The sequence below is a fragment of the Bombina bombina genome, chromosome 4 (genome assembly GCF_027579735.1).
Source record: "Bombina bombina isolate aBomBom1 chromosome 4, aBomBom1.pri, whole genome shotgun sequence".
In the NCBI taxonomy this organism is placed as follows: Eukaryota; Metazoa; Chordata; class Amphibia; order Anura; family Bombinatoridae; genus Bombina; species Bombina bombina.
In genome coordinates this window covers 212,684,795-212,703,077 of record NC_069502.1, presented here as the reverse complement: position 1 = coordinate 212,703,077, position 18,283 = coordinate 212,684,795, and the positions used below count along the sequence as shown (strand labels likewise).

The following is an 18,283-nucleotide window of genomic DNA, read 5'->3' as shown; positions in this document are numbered from 1 at the left end:
TTAGCTGCCATTTTGAAATGTGCGAAAATCTTTAAACATCTTCTTCTCTGAAACCGCTAAGTGCAATAAAGCGCAATTTTACTCTTTGCGAGGTCATCTACCAAGATTGTTAAAACTGCTAATTTTCCATAATTAACATGGCTGCTATGAGCAATTCGCCTTTTTATCGTTGTTTAATTGCGTAAATTTGCACTTTATGCTTTATATTTACACTATTTAACTATATTACAGTGCAGCAGACACATGAGTACACATAGTCATGATCCCTAAAGGCAATATTGCAGTAAAAATTTGCACTGCGCAGTTGCCTTCGTGAAATAAAACATTTGCAAATTTTCATAAAACTTCTACAAGTTGTAGAGGGCTATAGTGAGCATTAGTATGTGCAATTTGAAAGCCATACAATGCATAGCTTGGCGGCCATTTTGTATCGTATGCGCTGTTTTTAAAAACTATAAAAATCTTTTTCTCCGAAACCGCTTAAGGCACACACTTGAAATTTTGTTTGCAGAGTTAACTTATGACTAACATTCAGATTTGTTCAAGAGAAGTTGATAGGTCATGTGGTTTTTCAGCCATTTTGAATTGTTCAAAGACGCTTAAAGATATTTTTAAATTAATAATAAAACAAAAACCGTTTTACAAAAATGCTTTATTTTTGCCATGTTTATTGACATCTTTGATGACAATTATTGTGCATAATATGGAGGCTGTATATCATATGATCTGGCAGCCATTTTGTTTTATGCAAATATTTAGAAAATCTATTTTCTCTGCAACTGCTTATGTTAGAACTGTGAAACTTGCTGTATAACCTTATATTGTGACCTAGAGTCACAGTTGTTCATGCTGAAGGAATTGGTCACAAGATGTGGCAGCCATATTGGTTTACACAAAAATTTCCAAAATGTGTTTTCTTTCCAACTGCTTATGTTAAAGCTGTGAAATTTACTGTATAACCATATATTGTCACCTAGAGTTACATCTGATCGTGATGAAAGTATTGGTCATATGGTGGGGCAGCCATCTTGAAAAATGCAAAAATTTCGAAAATGTATTTTCTTTCCAACTGCTAATGTTAGAATTGTAAAAACTTCTATAAAGCTTTATATTGGGACTTAGCTGCTTGTATGCCATTGCAATGTCGATACGCATGGCCACCTCTATCGCTGCTTGCAGCTATATTTATTATTATTATTATTATTTTTATTTTTTTTATTATTATTATTATTATTATTATTTTTCCGCCATTTTTTTCAAATGCTTATAATAACCACAGCATAACTCAAAAACTCATGAAACTTGGCACAGTGCTAGAGATCTACGCTGTGCATAATCTTCTGCAACATAAATCCCATAGGTCATGTGATCTAGCAGCCATATTGCTTTTTGTGACAAATTTTGACAAGCGCTTGAAAATCTTCTTCTCTGGAACCACTTATGTTACAGTTATGAAACTTGCTGTGTGTACTGCTGTACTGACCTAGAATAAAGTTTGTTCAAGAGAAGTGATGTAGTCACATGATCTAGCTGCCATTTTGAAATGTGCGAAAATATTTAAACATCTTCTCTGCAACCGCTAAGTGCAATGAAGCGCAATTTTGCACATGCACTCTTTGTAAGGTCATCTACCAAGATTGTTAAAACTGCGAATCTTCCATAATCATCATGGCTGCTATGAGCCATTCGCCTTTTTATCGTTGTTTAATTGCGTAAATTTGCACTTTACGCATTATATTTGCACTATTTAACTATATTACAGTGCAGCAGACAACTGATTACACATAGTCATGACCCCTAAATGCAATATTGCAGTCAAAACTCGCATGGCGCAGTTGCGGTTATCTTATGACTAACATTCAGATTTGTTCAAGAGAAGTTGATAGGTCATGTGGTTTGGCAGCCATTTTGAATTGTTCAAAAACGCTTAACGATATTTTTAAATTAATAATAAAACAAAAACCGTTTTATAAAAATGCTTTATTTTTGCCATGCTTATTAACATCTATGGTGAGCACTATTGTGCGCAATATGAAGGCTGTATATCTTATAATCGGGCAGCCATCTTGGTTTACGCAAAAATATTGAAAGTATATTTTCTCTGCAAATGCTTATGTTAGAACTGTAAAACTTGCTTTGTAACCTTATATTGTGACCTAGAGTCACAGTTGTTCATGTTGAAGGATTTAGTCACAAGCTATGGCAGCCATATTGGTTTACGCAAAAAATTTGAAAATGTGTTTTCTTTGCAACCGCTTATGTTAAAGCTATGAAATTTGCTATATAGCTATATATTGTGACTTAGCAGCTTGTATGCCATTGCAAAGGCGATGCACTTGGCCACCTCTATTGCTGCTTGCAGCTATATTTATGTATTTTTTTTTATTTTTATTTTTTTTGCAAATTTCACTGCACTTTACATTTGTTCTAATTAAATTGAAATTTAAAAACTTTCAGTTCCAAGACAACTTCATTACTTTTCATGCGCCAGATAATCAAACAATGGACCTAGTCTTGAATAAGCAAAAAGTGGCATTTTAATATACAAAAATAAACCTAAAGGATTAAAGCCCCATACATTTTATACTTAGCAACAATTGTAGTCAATCCTTTAGAAAAAAAAACATATTTAAAAACATTCTATGAAGGGCTAGATTACGAGCTTTTGGAGAGCGAGTTGCACGCTAAAACATTTTCTCTACAGGTTACTTTTTCTCATATTACTTCTATATTGATTTTCTGTTAATGCATCTATAATCATGGTTTTACAAGCCCTAGAATATGCTTCTATATTATCTTTCACATGGACATTACTTGCCACTATGTTGAATAAAATGGACAAATGTAACGTGCCTCTGCTTGGAAATAGGAAAAACATTTCTTACCTTTAAATACCAGGGTAGCAAGGGTGTATCTTTAAACACTTCCTCTGTTAGGAGAGGAAATATGTAGACATTATTGAAAGACGAAAGGGTTGGGAAACGGTTCCTTAAACTGTTTTCATCTTCTGATTTCAAAGTGCTCAAACCCTTCATAAATAAAATTACAGATCTATTGGGGTAAACACGGGCTGCTGACTCAACTGCACATAGTACCAAGTGTGCTGGCTCCAATTTGTTAGTTGTTTCCAAAAATATGATGACATTTCCTTGGCTTAGAATATTTTTGTAATTTGTAGGTGATATTCCCAAGCTAGCAGTTGTCTCCTGAAAAATGTTGTCATCTGCTTGATTTTTAATGTTATTTAGATTGTAGCTTTTATTTCCTGGGTATCTAAAATAAATGCCTAGAATATTATTTTGTTGATAGAATAAATAATAGATGATAGCAAACAATAGTAGAAGTATTAACAGAGCTGGTATCTTTAAAGAGTTTAACATGGTTGTGAAATCCGATGAACAAAATCTGTAGGAACAAGCAAAAACAAAGCTTTATGAAAATAATATAATAAATATGTCAATACTAAATGGATAAACGATTGAAACAGAGATACCAAATAAATCCTATATTGATTTTTAATATATATTTTATTAGATTTGCCAGTGTTTCTTTAAAGGGACAGTCTACACCAGAATTTATATTGTTTTAAAAGATAGATAATCCCTTTATTACCCATTTCCCAGTTTTGCATAACCAACACAGTTATAATAATATACTTTTAACCTCTGTGACTACCTTGTTTCTAAGCCTCTACAAACTGCCCCTTTTTTCAGTTCTTTTGACAGACTTGCAGTCTAGCCAATCAGTGCCTGTTCCCAGATTACTTCACATGCACGAGCACAGTGTTATCTATATGAAATATGTGAACTAACACCCTCTAGTGGGGAAAAACTGTTAAAATGCAATCTGAAAGAGGTGGGCTTCAAGGTCTAAGAAATTAGCATATAAACCTCCTAGATTAAGCTTTTAACTAAGAATACCAAGAGAACAAAGCAAAATTGGTGATAAAAGTAAAATGGAAAATTGTTTAAAATGACATGCTCTATCTGAATCATGAAAGTTTATTTTGGCCTAGACTGTCCCTTTAACTCCATTTCTCAAGTCCCACCAATGGGCCCAATTTAATGATATCTTACCTAGAGAACTGGTGAAATAATAAGATCATGGGTGAAAACAGGTTAGTAACCATGATTCGTGATCAACTCAATATTTCACCTGCAGGTAGTTGAGTTACCATTAAAACCTTGCCATTGGTGTGCCTTGAGGACTAAAGTTGAAAAATGTTAAGATAGGCAAAAGGTAATCAGAGGAAAGATAAGATGCAAAACTATTACTAGAAGGGTACCTCTGTGTTTCCACATTTGTGAGTTACATTATAAAAAAACCTTTGAAATATACCATAGATACTTCAACACTTCTGGATTTTCTTATCTAGTAAGAACATGGGGATATTTTGGGAAGATCTGTAAGCTAAGGAAAAGACGGAACTATGTTGTGCAAAAAGTTGTTTTTTATGTTATCTTCTAGTTCTCAAATAATAAAAGTGTAATAATCACACTTTTTAAATAATTTTGCTTGTATTCAAATTGTCATAAGTAAAGACCACCATAACACGTAAGTTATACATTTTAATGGTAGAATGTTGTAAGTCAGAAATGGAATAAATCACTGTTAATACAGAGTATAATATATATAGATTAGTTAATGACATATAAAATAGATTGGTAGTGTATTAAAAAATGTGGGAATGTATAACTTAGCAGTAAATACTGATTAACACATAATCATACAGTTGAAAAAGAAAAAGAGATCAGATGTGAGAAGAGCTAATGGGGGCTCTTAAATTTTATTTTAAAAGAACCTCATGCTTTTGGTGGGATGTGACTATGTTTGTTTCATTTATATAGAGTTATTATTTTTAGCTAAGATATCATCGGTAATGTAATGGATATTACCGCAGCAGCTAATTTCAGTATGTTTGCAGCAATTGCAGTAGTCATATAAAGAAAGACCTTTTGCAGCATTGCAACTTATACTTTTAAAGGGACAGGAAACCCCCAAAAAATCTTTCATGATTTTTATAAAACATACAATTTTAAACAACTTTCTAATTTACTTCCATTATCAAATTTGATTAGTTCGTTATCTTGTTACCCTTTGCTGAAAGAACAGCATTGCACTACTGGCAGGAAGATGAACACATGTAGTCAGATAATCACAAAAGACAAATGTGTGCAGGCACCAATCAGCAGCTAGCTCCCTCTAGTGTAGTATATGTGTATATTCTTTTTCAACAAGGGATACCAAGAGAACATAGCAAGTGAATTTAAAAGTGTCTTAAAATGACATGCTCTATCTGAATCATGCAAGTTTAATTTTGACTTTCCTATCCCTTTAAGGCCAACTGTTAAACGAGCGCCTTGACACATTTGCCTGGGCAAACAGCCAAATATACCAAGTTGTCAGTTGATACTTTTAGAATGATTCATTTAATGGTAAACAGCCAGATATTTATGAATATATTGTTTGTAACATTGTGTAGTATATTTACAGACTATCTGCCTGGGGTTTTTCATTAATATCAGTTTTTTGTTAGAATTATAGTCAGCCTTTTGTTATTAATAACGTCAGAGCTCATTTATATGTGAATATCACATGGATGCTTATTATTTAAAGTGATATCCCTCACTTGTATATATTATAATATTGGGATCCAAGTGTTTGGGACATATTATAAAGGTATCTTTTAATTTAATAGGTGCATAGCACAATCTACAACCTGTTTTATAAGGTGATTCACCTGTTTGAGATAGTAATTGAATTTATTTAAGTATTTAATTCTGAAAGTTTAATGGGATTCCAACAAAACGTACATCTCCTTATTCAATGCACTATTACTCATTGGGGACATTTGTTACTTAAAGATTGAAGAGACATTGGGGCATATTTATCAAGCTCCTCTAAAGACCGCTGCTCCATAACCTGTCCGCCTGAGGCGAACAGAAATCAACCCGATCAAATACGATTGGGTTGATTGACACCAGTTGCTAGTGGCCAATTGGCTGTGAATCTGCAGGGGGCAGCAATGCACCAGCAGTTCACAAGAACTGCTGGTGCAATGATAAATGGCAACAGCATATGCTGTCAGCATTTATCGATGTGTAGCGATGTGCAGCGGACATGATACGCTACTTCGTGTCATGTCCGCTCGCACATTGATACATATGCCCCTATAATTAAAGCAATTTAATCATTCTCAAGCATGAGAGGATGATTTTATATGTTTCCCATTTTTAATTGTTTACTAATAAAAGTTATATTTTAAGTTGCACCAAACTCATCACACTGAAGTTTGAACTAACGCTATGAGTTAAAGTGACAAATCATAAACCTTGAGTGCTAGACAGATGTATACTTTTTGGTGGATTTCATCCACCATTTCAGTTCCACATAATCATACAGGACAAGATTACAAGTTGTGCAGCAAATCAGTTGCAAATGTTATGGCTTTTTCGCATTTGGGGTTGCACAGCTATTACAAGTTGCAAAATAACTTATTTTGTGCGCACGTTAATCCTTGTGATGCAAATAGCCAAATTGAATGCACGGTCACATAATCCCCATAGAAGTCAATGGAGAAGAGAAATAGAAAGAAAAAAAACACAGACAATATGTTTTGCAAAGCCCATGACGTATTATCCATAAAAAGTATACATGAAAATGTAAATATTTCATATTGTGACAATGTTTTCATAATGGAATATGTTCTATTTATTTCTGAATAAATATTTCTCTATATATGTGATGATTTTTGGACTAATATATCTATTTATAGTGAGATCTATATGCAAATATTGCTTTGAAAATTCCTCTGAGATATTGTTTAATGTGCACAAATAGTAAAAATAGACCAGGAGCGCTAAAAAAGCTAAAAGTGATAGGGTAATAGTAGCCTAATAATAATAAAATGCCAAGTGTATGTGCAAAATATTATGTGCAAAACTATTTCATAAAGTGCAAAAAATCAAAAATGTAAAAAATGGTCCAGCCAGGTATTGTTGCTGAATTCGCTTTTGAAGCTGTGGACCTATTCCTGTCACACTAATACCCTGACAGGCAAATATTCACAGACCTATTGGAACTTGCGCTTATGCACTGATATAGTGCCCATCGGACTCTAAGGTGAAACCAGGAGTTCCAGCACTCATTCAACTGTTTGCATACTACAAAAAGTATCCTGCATGCTATTCAGCACTAAAGAGCGGATACTACAGTTTACGGAACACGGCAGCTTAGGAACTCGAGCTGGGACCTAAGGACCAATCGGATCACAGATTGAGGACAACACCTATAAAAGTGACGTCACTCCGCCACGGCAGTAATTCCAAACTGACGGACTGGTCTGACTGAACTGCTGGGGGTAAGCTAAAAGGATTTCCCCTTCACAAAAAGAAACTATTTATTAAGAAATGCGGCTTTTGCACTAATACTGAAAGCTTTTTCAACTGACTATACGCATTTAGATAATTTGTGTGGTGGCAACCTTACTTTTATACAGAGACGTCCGTTTTTTATATATCATTTTTATTGCATATAATGTTTGCATATTTGGCCATGTATTAATAAATTTTCATGTATATTTCACATTTGCATTATTTTTAGCTATCTCTGTAATCACCGTTCTGGTTTCTACACGCACTCTGGTCAGAGGACCATTTTTACACTTGTGCACGTTATGAAAGCATTTTAGACGCATCAGTATTATTTATATTACACATAGGCATATATTAAGAGATATATATACCTGGTTGGATCATTTTTTACACTTGTGCACTTTATGAAAGTGTTTTCTAGACGTATAAGCATTATCTATATATCACTTAGGCATATATTAAAATATATATACCTGGCTGGACCATTTTTTACATTTTTGATTTTTTGCACTTTATGAAATAATTTTGCACATAATCTTTTGCACATATACTTGGCATTTTATTATTATTAGGCTACTATTACCCTATCACTTTTAGCTTTTTTAGCACTCCTGGTCTATTTTTACTATTTGTGCTAATTTTCTACACCTTTGAGAGGGATCCTTAGGTGATTCAGGAGTTTAGTGATTACACTCTGCGCTTATTAGTCTCTTTTGTGTTTGATTGTTTAATGTGCATAAGATTGTAATGTAAAATCGTTTCATCACCTCCATTGTCAAACATATCTCTATACATATAAATCCATGTTTCTCAGTGAATGAATATGTATGTCAATGTAAAATCCCTGCATCTACTTTTTTCCCCTAACACCCGAGATCTCGTATCTTTGAGCTTTTAGAACTTTTGTGTGCAATATTTGTTTTAAATCATTTTTATTAGACAGTGTTAATATGAGTGTAACTGTATTTTGTAATGTATTTTGGAAGAGTTTTGCAAACCTTTTATGTTGCGCAAAACTGTTAACTACAGCTATTCGAGCACTGAAAAGATTGTTGCGAAAAAGGCGAATGTGCGTGTAATTTCGCTATTTCAAGAATTGTGATATCTGCAAAATGTAAATGGATTGTGAAAAGACCACATCAAACACGCAAGACTTATAAAGTGCTTCTTTAAATCTTGCCCACAGTGTTGTAGACTATATTGATATATAAAGTGTTTTTGTACCTAGATATTTATAGATGCTCAGTTGTGTAGTCATTATTTTAGATAATTGTCAGTTCCATGTTAAATGGTTACAGCTTTTGAATTTCAGCACAAAAATGTACCTGATATCTGCTATGTAGCATTGTCACCACAAAATGTCAAAGACTAAATGACCAATGAATTTGACATTTCAACAATGCATAAAATGTATCATTATTGAAAGTGAAATATTATTGCAATATAGATTAATTATTTATGTTGCTTCCTTTTTGCTGTAAAATACACCAGAAATGTATACTTGTTCCACTTTCTCCCAGGGAGACTTTGGTTATAATATATACCAAACCAAAGTATCTAAGAAAGGGAAGACCTCAACCAAACCAACTATCCAAAACAAAACCCTAAACTCTCCACTATCTCCCCACACCTCCAGCTCTGAACCTGTATGAAGCACATGCATTCAATGTTTTCTACCACAAAAACCTAACGCCTAGATTTAGAGTTTTGCGTTAGGGTTAAAAACCAGCATTAAGTGCTCCTAATGCTGATTTTTACCGCCCGCTGGTATTTAGTGTTTCCTTAAGGTCACTAAAAATTTGTTTAACGCTGAAATCATTGCCGACAACACAGACCCAGTAGTTAACATCTAACGACAAAATAAACATCCACGAATAAAAAAAAAAAATATTACACAAAGTACACTTACACTCATACAAACACTACACTATATTAATTTTTTATTTTTCATATTTTCATGTCAAAATAGAAAGGATCAAAGTTACGAGATCTCGGGTGTTTGAAAACCCCCCCACTAATATCCTTTTTTCATTGACTTACATTGACAGACGGGAACAGACACTCATATAGCTACATCTAAATAATAATATTATCACATACATACACTAATCCAGTGATTTTTAACCTTTTTTTGCTGTGGCACACTTTTTTACATTACACCACCATCCCAAAATTTAAAAAAAAAAAACACATTGTAGCATATATATATATATATATATATATATATACATACACACACACATACTGTATGTATTGTGCTGTTATGCCATGCCTCCTACAAACTACCCCTGCACTGGGAGTAAAAAACAAGCAAAGTTTAAAAAATATATCACACTGTTGTCAGTCTGCCGCGGCACACCTGAGGATCTCTCACGGCACACTAGTGTGCCACGGCACACTGGTTGAAAAACACTGCACTAATCGATACATACAAACAATATACACCACATTACATACACAAATCACATTTTTATTAGGAAATAAACACGATTTAGCTACTTTTTCATACAAGACCATGATGTCACTCTCTTTAAGCTCAAAACCAGTCTTGGATTTTATTTACACACACATTTTTCTCCTCCATTGACTTCTATGGGGAAGACGTGCTCGTGCACGCGACAGACAGATTTACCTAACACACGGAAAAAGCGTAGACAAGAAAACTAAATACCAGTGTTAGAATTGTGAAACTAACTCATGTTTTCCTGCGTTAGTCCCGCTATGACAAATAGATCACGAAATGGCTATTTCCCTATGGACTTATGGCTTTTACTTATGTGAAAATCACAACAACATCAAATCGTTTTATACATTCACATTACATCAACTACAAATCACCATCACTAGTAACAAACATTTGGAATAATTATATAATATTTAAATGGACAGAAAAATAATTTGAACATTTCATGATTCACAAACAGTAGACAATTGGAAACACCTCTCATTTACCTCGATTATAGCATTTAATTTATTCAACTCATATGTTTGCATGAACAGCATATATACATTAACACATGATCATTAATGGATGCACATACTTTACTTTTAGCATTCACTCATACATGTGCATTCATATGATGGGTAAAAAACACATTACATTCTCTCTATGAATCAGGAAACATAAAATAGGGATTTACTGTCCCTTTAACATCACGAATCACTCAGAATATACCATTAGGAATTACGTACAATAAGAACATCAGTAGAGCAGATTACAGCTGTCACTTTTTGGGAAGGAACAACAATGCTATACTGATTTATAGGAGTCAGCATATGTGGGAGACAATCACAATATATACGTATATGTACATAACACAATGAGGATTTCATAACTACAGAGGCAGGTTGATAATATGATGACGTCATTAGAAGTTCCAACCATACACATTACCGCTTTAGGACTGTACCGCCCCTTTCAGAAGTTTAGCACTCAATACGAGAATACAACATATACGTAAATGACAGTTTGGAACATCATTATTATGGCGATTTTAAAGGGATGCGTACAAAATATTGACAGCTTTTATATATATACAATACTAGAGATGTCAGCCGGAAGACCGTCATTATTATAGCGATTTTAAAGGGACGCGTACAATATTGACATCTCGCAAATCACTTATATATACAATACTAGAGATGTCAGCAGGAAGATCTTCAGTATTATTGCGATTTTAAAGGGACACGTACAATATTGACATCTCAGTATTAAACTGACAGAAATGTACATCTATTTAGCACTCATTTTCCTGCCACATCATAAAGTGGATAATGACATATTTGAGACTCCTCGACGGAGTTCAAAGCTAGAATTTAAAATTTAACCTTTATTAGGAATTATTTAAAAACATTACATATATACAAAGACAACACTTTTAAAATTAACGTCTGCTGTAGAGAACAATTTGTATGTTAGCATTCAATTTTGAATCAGTGTAAAGTGGTTTATAAGATGCTGTGGTTGCTTAGCTTGTAATTTAATAATTTCAGGTAGAACAATAGGTAACTCAACCCACGAGTGATCAGATTGCTATACTAATGTAAACTATGCAGTTACTGTAATGGCAATTATTTGTAGTATTGCTGGAGTTGAAATAATAATTATATAACTGCCGTCAATCTAATGATACTGGCTAATGTAGTGGAAAATTCCATAAGAATTGCAAAACCAATGCTACTTTTGGGATTAAGGACTTAAATGCCCTGGTTAGGTATATTAGATATGTTCCACCGTCTAGCTTACTTTCTTAAGTATATGTACATATTATCTTGACTTGGATTGAGCACTAGGTGTCAGTGTATTATTTTACCTTCTTCCTTACATTTAATTGGGAATAAGGTTTACTATGAATTGTTCTTGATCAAGAGTTCTAGGGTATAGATAGTGTGGGTATTACACTCCAGATACTCGTAAATATATCTTCGTGAGTAATATTGGCCCCTTATTTCCTCTACGGGGTCTTATGGTTTTTTAGATTGCCCTGCAAGTATACTTCTTTTTATTCATTTTCGGTGTTAAATAGGACCTAAAGTTTAGAGAGTAATTCTCTGTATCGTTTAGCTGAGAAAAGTCACAGCTTCTGTTATGAAGTATCACTATGTGTGTTCAGAACTTTCTAAATTCACGATATAAAGTATCCTGTTACCACACTGAATTAGGCTGTTGCAATAAATGAGTTTAAGTTGTCTCTGTAGTAGGTAGTTTCGTATAAACCATACCTAAATGATTTGTTCAGGATAATCTACTCAACAACATTTCAATAAAGTAAGACCATTTTTATTATTGTAATATTGTTAGTCTGGGTGATTTTACTTATGTTTTTAACTTTTTATGTATTCCCACTTGGGCTATAAGTTCGTTTAGCTGAGAAAAGTCACAGCTTATGTTATGAAGTATCACTATGTGTGTTCAAAACTTTCTAAATTCACGATATAAAGTATCCTGTTACCACACTGAATTAGGCTGTTGCAATAAATGAGTTTAAGTTGTCTCTGTAGTAGGTAGTTTTGTATTAACCATACCTAAGTGATTTGTTCAGGATAATCTACTCAACAACATTTCAATAAAGTAATACCATTTTTATTATTGTAATATTGTTAGTCTGGGTGATTTTACTTATGTTTTTAACTTTTTATGTATTCCCACTTGGGCTATAAGTTTTCCTTTATTTTTGTCAGGATTGGAGGTAAAATACTTTTATTTGTCGCTTTTAGTTTTTCTTTTAAGTTCAGTGGTAATTTACCAATCTTTACCTGTGTTCTCTAGAAAATCACTAATCGTTCTCATTAACACTACCTTAGCCTGTGGCTTTAAGAATATGTTAAAAAAAAATTTCAGTATAATATCTGCTCCAATTGAGAATGTAATTTTAATTTCAATGCTGATGCGTAACCGTATCTGATCTGATCAATCGTGGGTTGAGTTACCTATTGTTCTACCTGAAATTATTAAATTACAAGCTAAGCAACCACAGCAGCTTATAAACCACTTTACACTGATTCAAAATTGAATGCTAACATACATACAAATTGTTCTCTACAGCAGACGTTAATTTTAAAAGTTTTGTCTTTGTATATATGTAATGGTTTTAAATAATTCCTAATAAAGGTTAAATTTTAAATTCTACCTTTGAACTCCGCCGAGGAGTCTCAAATATGTCATTATTCACTTTATGATGTGGCAAGAAAATGAATGCTAAATAGATGTACATTTCTGTCAGTTTAACACTGATTTGTTCTAGTTTGTGTTAAAGTACATAGCACCTCTATTTCTCAATTATATAACCCTGCAACAATACAAAGCTGGGTTAGTTGAGCAAATTAAATTCCTGCATTACAATATTAGTAGTGCCTTAGTACACCCCTTTTTTTCTCCGTTTGAAATATATCCAATATCCCGAGAGAGATCTTTTTCTCAGGATATATAGTTTGCACACTAAGAAACCAATTTGGTATTATGACTACAAATTACAACAGGATAGACTATTGAGACAACAGAAAAGGTTAACAGACTTCCAAGAAGTTTTTGATGAACCTCAATCTACAAATACAGAACCAACACCAGAAAGATTAGATAAACTTCTTAGAGAGCTCCATAAAAATTTATTTAAGCAGGACAAAGTATGGTGGAACCATCACTTCTTCGATAAATACATTGAGAAAAAATTAATTCCAAGAGGCCTAAGGATACAATTGTTCCCTGTATTTGAGTTTAAAAACAAAGATTTAACAATAGAGTAGGAAGAGGCACTAACGGAATTTTCCAATAAATTAATGAACATCTTAATAAAACATGATAACTCTGAATACAAAAGATTTGAAGAACTGATCAACATTCAAAATGAAGAGTTAAAACAATTTGAAACTCTAAAAGATTTCGAAAGTTCTTACAAAAAATATAAAAAAGAATTAGATAAGTACGAGGCTGAAATAAAACAAACCAAACTGGGAAAATTAAACAGAGACTTGGAAGATTATAAAAACGACAGAGTTTATAAATGGAAAAATAAACAAAATCCCAATCGCACGAACAGACCTCAGAGACAAGTCACGTATATACAAAGCAAATCTGAAACAGAGGGAGAAGAATCTGACACTACCAGTGAAACTACCCCTCCAACCCCCAGTACTTCCAACACTACAAACAAAAAACGCAAAGGTTTTTTAGAAGAAGGTGGGATTTCAGATTCAGAACCCCCAGAAGAGGTCGGGGCTCCCAAAAAAACATCAAGAACAAGAAACGCGAGGGAAACCAGGCAGAACAACAAACCATACAAACGAAGCCCATTTTCCCAGATCAGAAGGAAACAATGAAAATAATCAATCTTTCAAAGAAAATGCTTTCAGAGGATCATATTAAATTATTATCTAAAGGACTTTCTTTTTGTCCACGCACCAATCTTGACAAGTTTGAAAATATTAAAGATATTCAACTATATTTGAGAAAATTATTGTTGAAAAAACAATTTAGAGCCATGACGGATGTGGATCAGCAAGATCCAAACAACACTTGGACGGAGGAAGAACGTCAAACATTATTAGATTTGGAAGATCTATTAAAAGAGAACATAGAAGACACCAACGACAACTGGCGTAAGAAAATAAAAAACAAATCCAAATAAATACCCAGAACATCCAAAACTCCAAGTGTACAAATCTTTAATGAAGTTGTATGTCAAGAGATTTCTAATCTGAAAATAAAGCCCCCATCCAAAAACTTAAGCAAAGGAGAAATTAAGGCTTTAGAAGAAATACAAGGATGGGATGATTTAATCATCCGTAAAGCCGACAAAGTTGGTAACTAGTGATGTCGTGAACTTAAAAATTTCGGTTCGCAAACTGCAGACTCGAACTTCGCGAACCGCCATTGACTTCAATAGGCAGGCGAACTTTAAAACCTACAAGGACTCTTTCTGGCCACAATAGTGATGGAAAAGTTGTTTCAAGGGGACTAACACCTGGCAGAGTCTGCTTTTAACCCATAAAGGGCCTAAATCACCTAACATTCCCAAATTGTTTGCAATAACGTGCTTTGAAACATAAGTTATGATGTCGTATCTATCAGGTAGTGTAAGGGTTACGGCCGCTTCACAGTGACAGAGCAAACTCCAAGTGTAACGCACCGCAATCAACCGCAAACAGTCCACTTGCACAACCACGAGATAGATTTGATAGATAGATGCATAGATTACATAGCTCAATCGATGCAATATACATATGATCGATACAAATTACATAGATCAATAGATGCAATATACATTTGATAGATACGAATTACATCGATCAATAGATGCAATATACATTTGATAGATACGAATGTTATCGAATCAAAGATGCAATATACATTTTATAGATACAAATGACATCAACCAAAATATGTAATATACATTTTATAGATACGAATTACATCGATCAATAGATGCAATCTACATTTGATCGATATGTTTGATAGTTCTATCGATTTGATAGATAAATAAATCGATTTGAAATATATATAATTTCCCTGACAGAGTATAACAATAAGACATGCGGTCTGTGACCCGTGGTGTGTTAAGTAGTACTATTCTTAACATTTTACTACAACCTGTTACTCCCCCTATCGGGGGAGGTCTATATGGCCTTCATTTTTGGAACCGGGAGATGGAAGAAGATGATTGTTCTGTCCTCCTACTTCAAATTTGTTAAAAACACAAGTGGCTGTCTCAAAACAGTCCGGACAGAAGATAGATTGATAGATAGGATAGATAGATATACATAGATTGATAGTTAGATAGAATCGATAGAAGAGAAATAGATAGATTTGTTAGATATATAATTACCCTGATAAAGTATTATAATTAAATATGCGGTCTTGGACCCATGGTAACTAGGTTGTGTTAAGTAATACTATTATTAACACTTTCAGCCCTGTAACTCCCCCTATTGGTGGAGGTCTATATGGCGGTTATGATTACCCTGACAAAGTATAACAACAAGACACGCGGTCTGGGACCCATGGTAATTTTGTTGTGTTAAGTAAAACTTTTCTTATCACTTGAATCCCTCTTACCCCCCCCCCTTTTGTTGGAGCTCTATATGGCCTGCATGATTAGCCTGACAAAGTATAATAAGAAAACATCTGGTCTGGGACCCATGGTAACTAGGTTGTGTTTAAGTAGTACTATTCTTAGAACTGTAATCCCTGTTACTCCCCCTATCAAGGGAGGTCTATATGGCCTGCATGATTACCCTGACAAAGTATAACAACAAGACACACGGTGTTGGTCCCATGGTAACTAGCTTGTGTTAATTAGTACTTTTCTTAGCATTTTAATCCCTGTTACCCCCCCTATCGGGGGAGGTCTATATGGCCTGCCTGATTACCCTGAAAAAATATAATAATAGGACATGCGGTCTGGGACCCATGTTAACTAGGTTGTGTTTTAAGTAGTACCATTCTTAGCACTTTAATCTCTGTAACTCCCCCTATTTGGGGAGGTCTATACGGCCTGGATGATTACCCATACAAAATATAATAATAAGACATCTGCTCTGGGTCTTGGACCCATGGTAACTATGTTGTGTTAAGTAGTAATGTCCTTAGCATTTTAATAGCTGTTACTCACCCTATCGGTGGAGGTCTATATGGTCTGCATTATTACCCTTACAAAATATAATAACAAAACATGCGGTCTGGGACCCATGGTAACTAGGTTGTGTTAAGTAGTAATTTCCTTAGCATTTTAATACCTGTTACTCACCCTATCGGGGGAGGTCTATATGGCCTGCATGATTACCCTTACAAAATATAATAACAAAACATGTGGTCTGGGACCCATGGTAACTAGGTTGTGTTAAGAATTACTCTTCTTAGCATTTTAATACCTGTTACTCACCCTATCGTGGGAGGTCTATACGGCCTGCATGATTACCCATACAAAATATAATAATAAAACATGCACCCTGGGACCCATGGTAAGGTTGTGTTAAGTAGTACTGTTCTTAGCATTTTAATACCTGTTACTCACCCTATCGGGAGAGGTCTATTTGGCCTGCATGATTGCCCTTACAAAATATAATAATAAAACATGCACCCTGGGACCCATGGTAAGGTTGTGTTAAGTAGTACTGTTCTTAGCATTTTAATACCTGTTACTCACCCTATCGGGGGAGGTCTATATGGCCTGCATGATTACCCTTACAAAATATAATAATAAAACATGCGCTCTGGGACCCATGGTAAGGTTGTGTTAAGTAGTACTGTTCTTAGCATTTTAATACCTGTTACTCACCCTATCAGGGGAGGTCTATATGGCCTGCATGATTAACCGAACAAAATATAATAATAAGACATATGCTCTGGGACCCATGTTAACTTTGTGTTAAGTAGTACTGTTCTTAGCATTTCAATACCTTTTACTCACCCTATTGGGGGAGGTCTATATGGCCTGCATGATTACCCTTACAAAATATAATAACAAAACATATGCTTTGGGACCCATGGTAACTAGGTTGTGTTAAGTAGTACTGTTCTTAGCAGTTTAATACCTGTTACAACACCGAATGGTGGCAGGTCTATCTGGCCTTCATGATTAGCCGCACCCAAACCCAAAAAAAAGCCAAGCGGTCTTGGACTAACACCCATTGCTAACTTGGTTGTTTCAATTAGTACTATTCTTAGCACTTTCATCCCTGTTACTTCCAGGCCTCTCGGTGGTGGTCTACATGGCTATCATGATTAGCCTAACAAAATACTACAATCCAACCTTGGCTCAGTCTTGATAGGCCCTTAATTGGCTGTATTTTGGTAGTACTGTTCTTATTAGTTTAATACCTGATACAACACCGAATGGTGGCAGCTCTATATGGCCTGCATGATTAGCCGCACCCAAACCAAAAAAAAGCCAAGCGGTCTTGGATTAACACCCATGGCTAACTCGGTTGTTTCAAGTAGTACTATTCTTAGCACTTTCATCTCATCCCTGTTACTTCCAGGAGTCTCGGTGGTCTACATGGCCATCATGATTAGCCTAACCAAATACTACAATCCAACCTTGGCTCAGTCTTCATAAGGCCCTTTATTGGCTGTATTTTGGTAGTACTGTTCTTATTAGTTTAATACCTGATACAACACCGAATGGTGGCAGCTCTATATGGCCTGCATGTTTAGCCGCACCCAAAGCCAAAAAAAAGCCAAGCAGTCTTGGACTAGGAGACTGAATATTTGCAGTAAAAAAAATATGATTTTAAATTTTTTATATACTGTTACAAGAATTATGATTGGTGGCACTAATTGGCTAGTTGGGCCTGGAAAACATGCTGGCAGGCAGGAGGAAAGTGCAATTCAATGGCACGAGCAAACTGATGAATCACAAGCGAACAATTTGTAATTTTAAAGATTAACAATACTGTTACAACAACTAGTATTG

The 18,283-nt window shown here is 34.5% G+C and overlaps 1 protein-coding gene across 2 annotated transcripts in view; it reads right to left on the bottom strand.

Moving 5' to 3' along the window:
• The window catches only part of LOC128656087 (alpha-1,4-N-acetylglucosaminyltransferase-like), a 116,404-nt gene that overhangs the window by 8,969 nt on the left and 89,152 nt on the right, over positions 1 to 18,283 (bottom strand). For both annotated transcript variants that reach the window (XM_053709774.1, XM_053709775.1), the window contains exon 2: positions 2,886 to 3,405. In XM_053709774.1, the coding sequence (XP_053565749.1) occupies positions 2,886 to 3,380 (495 nt within the window). In that variant the 5' untranslated portion in view covers positions 3,381 to 3,405. The remainder of the gene's footprint in view (positions 1 to 2,885; positions 3,406 to 18,283) is intronic.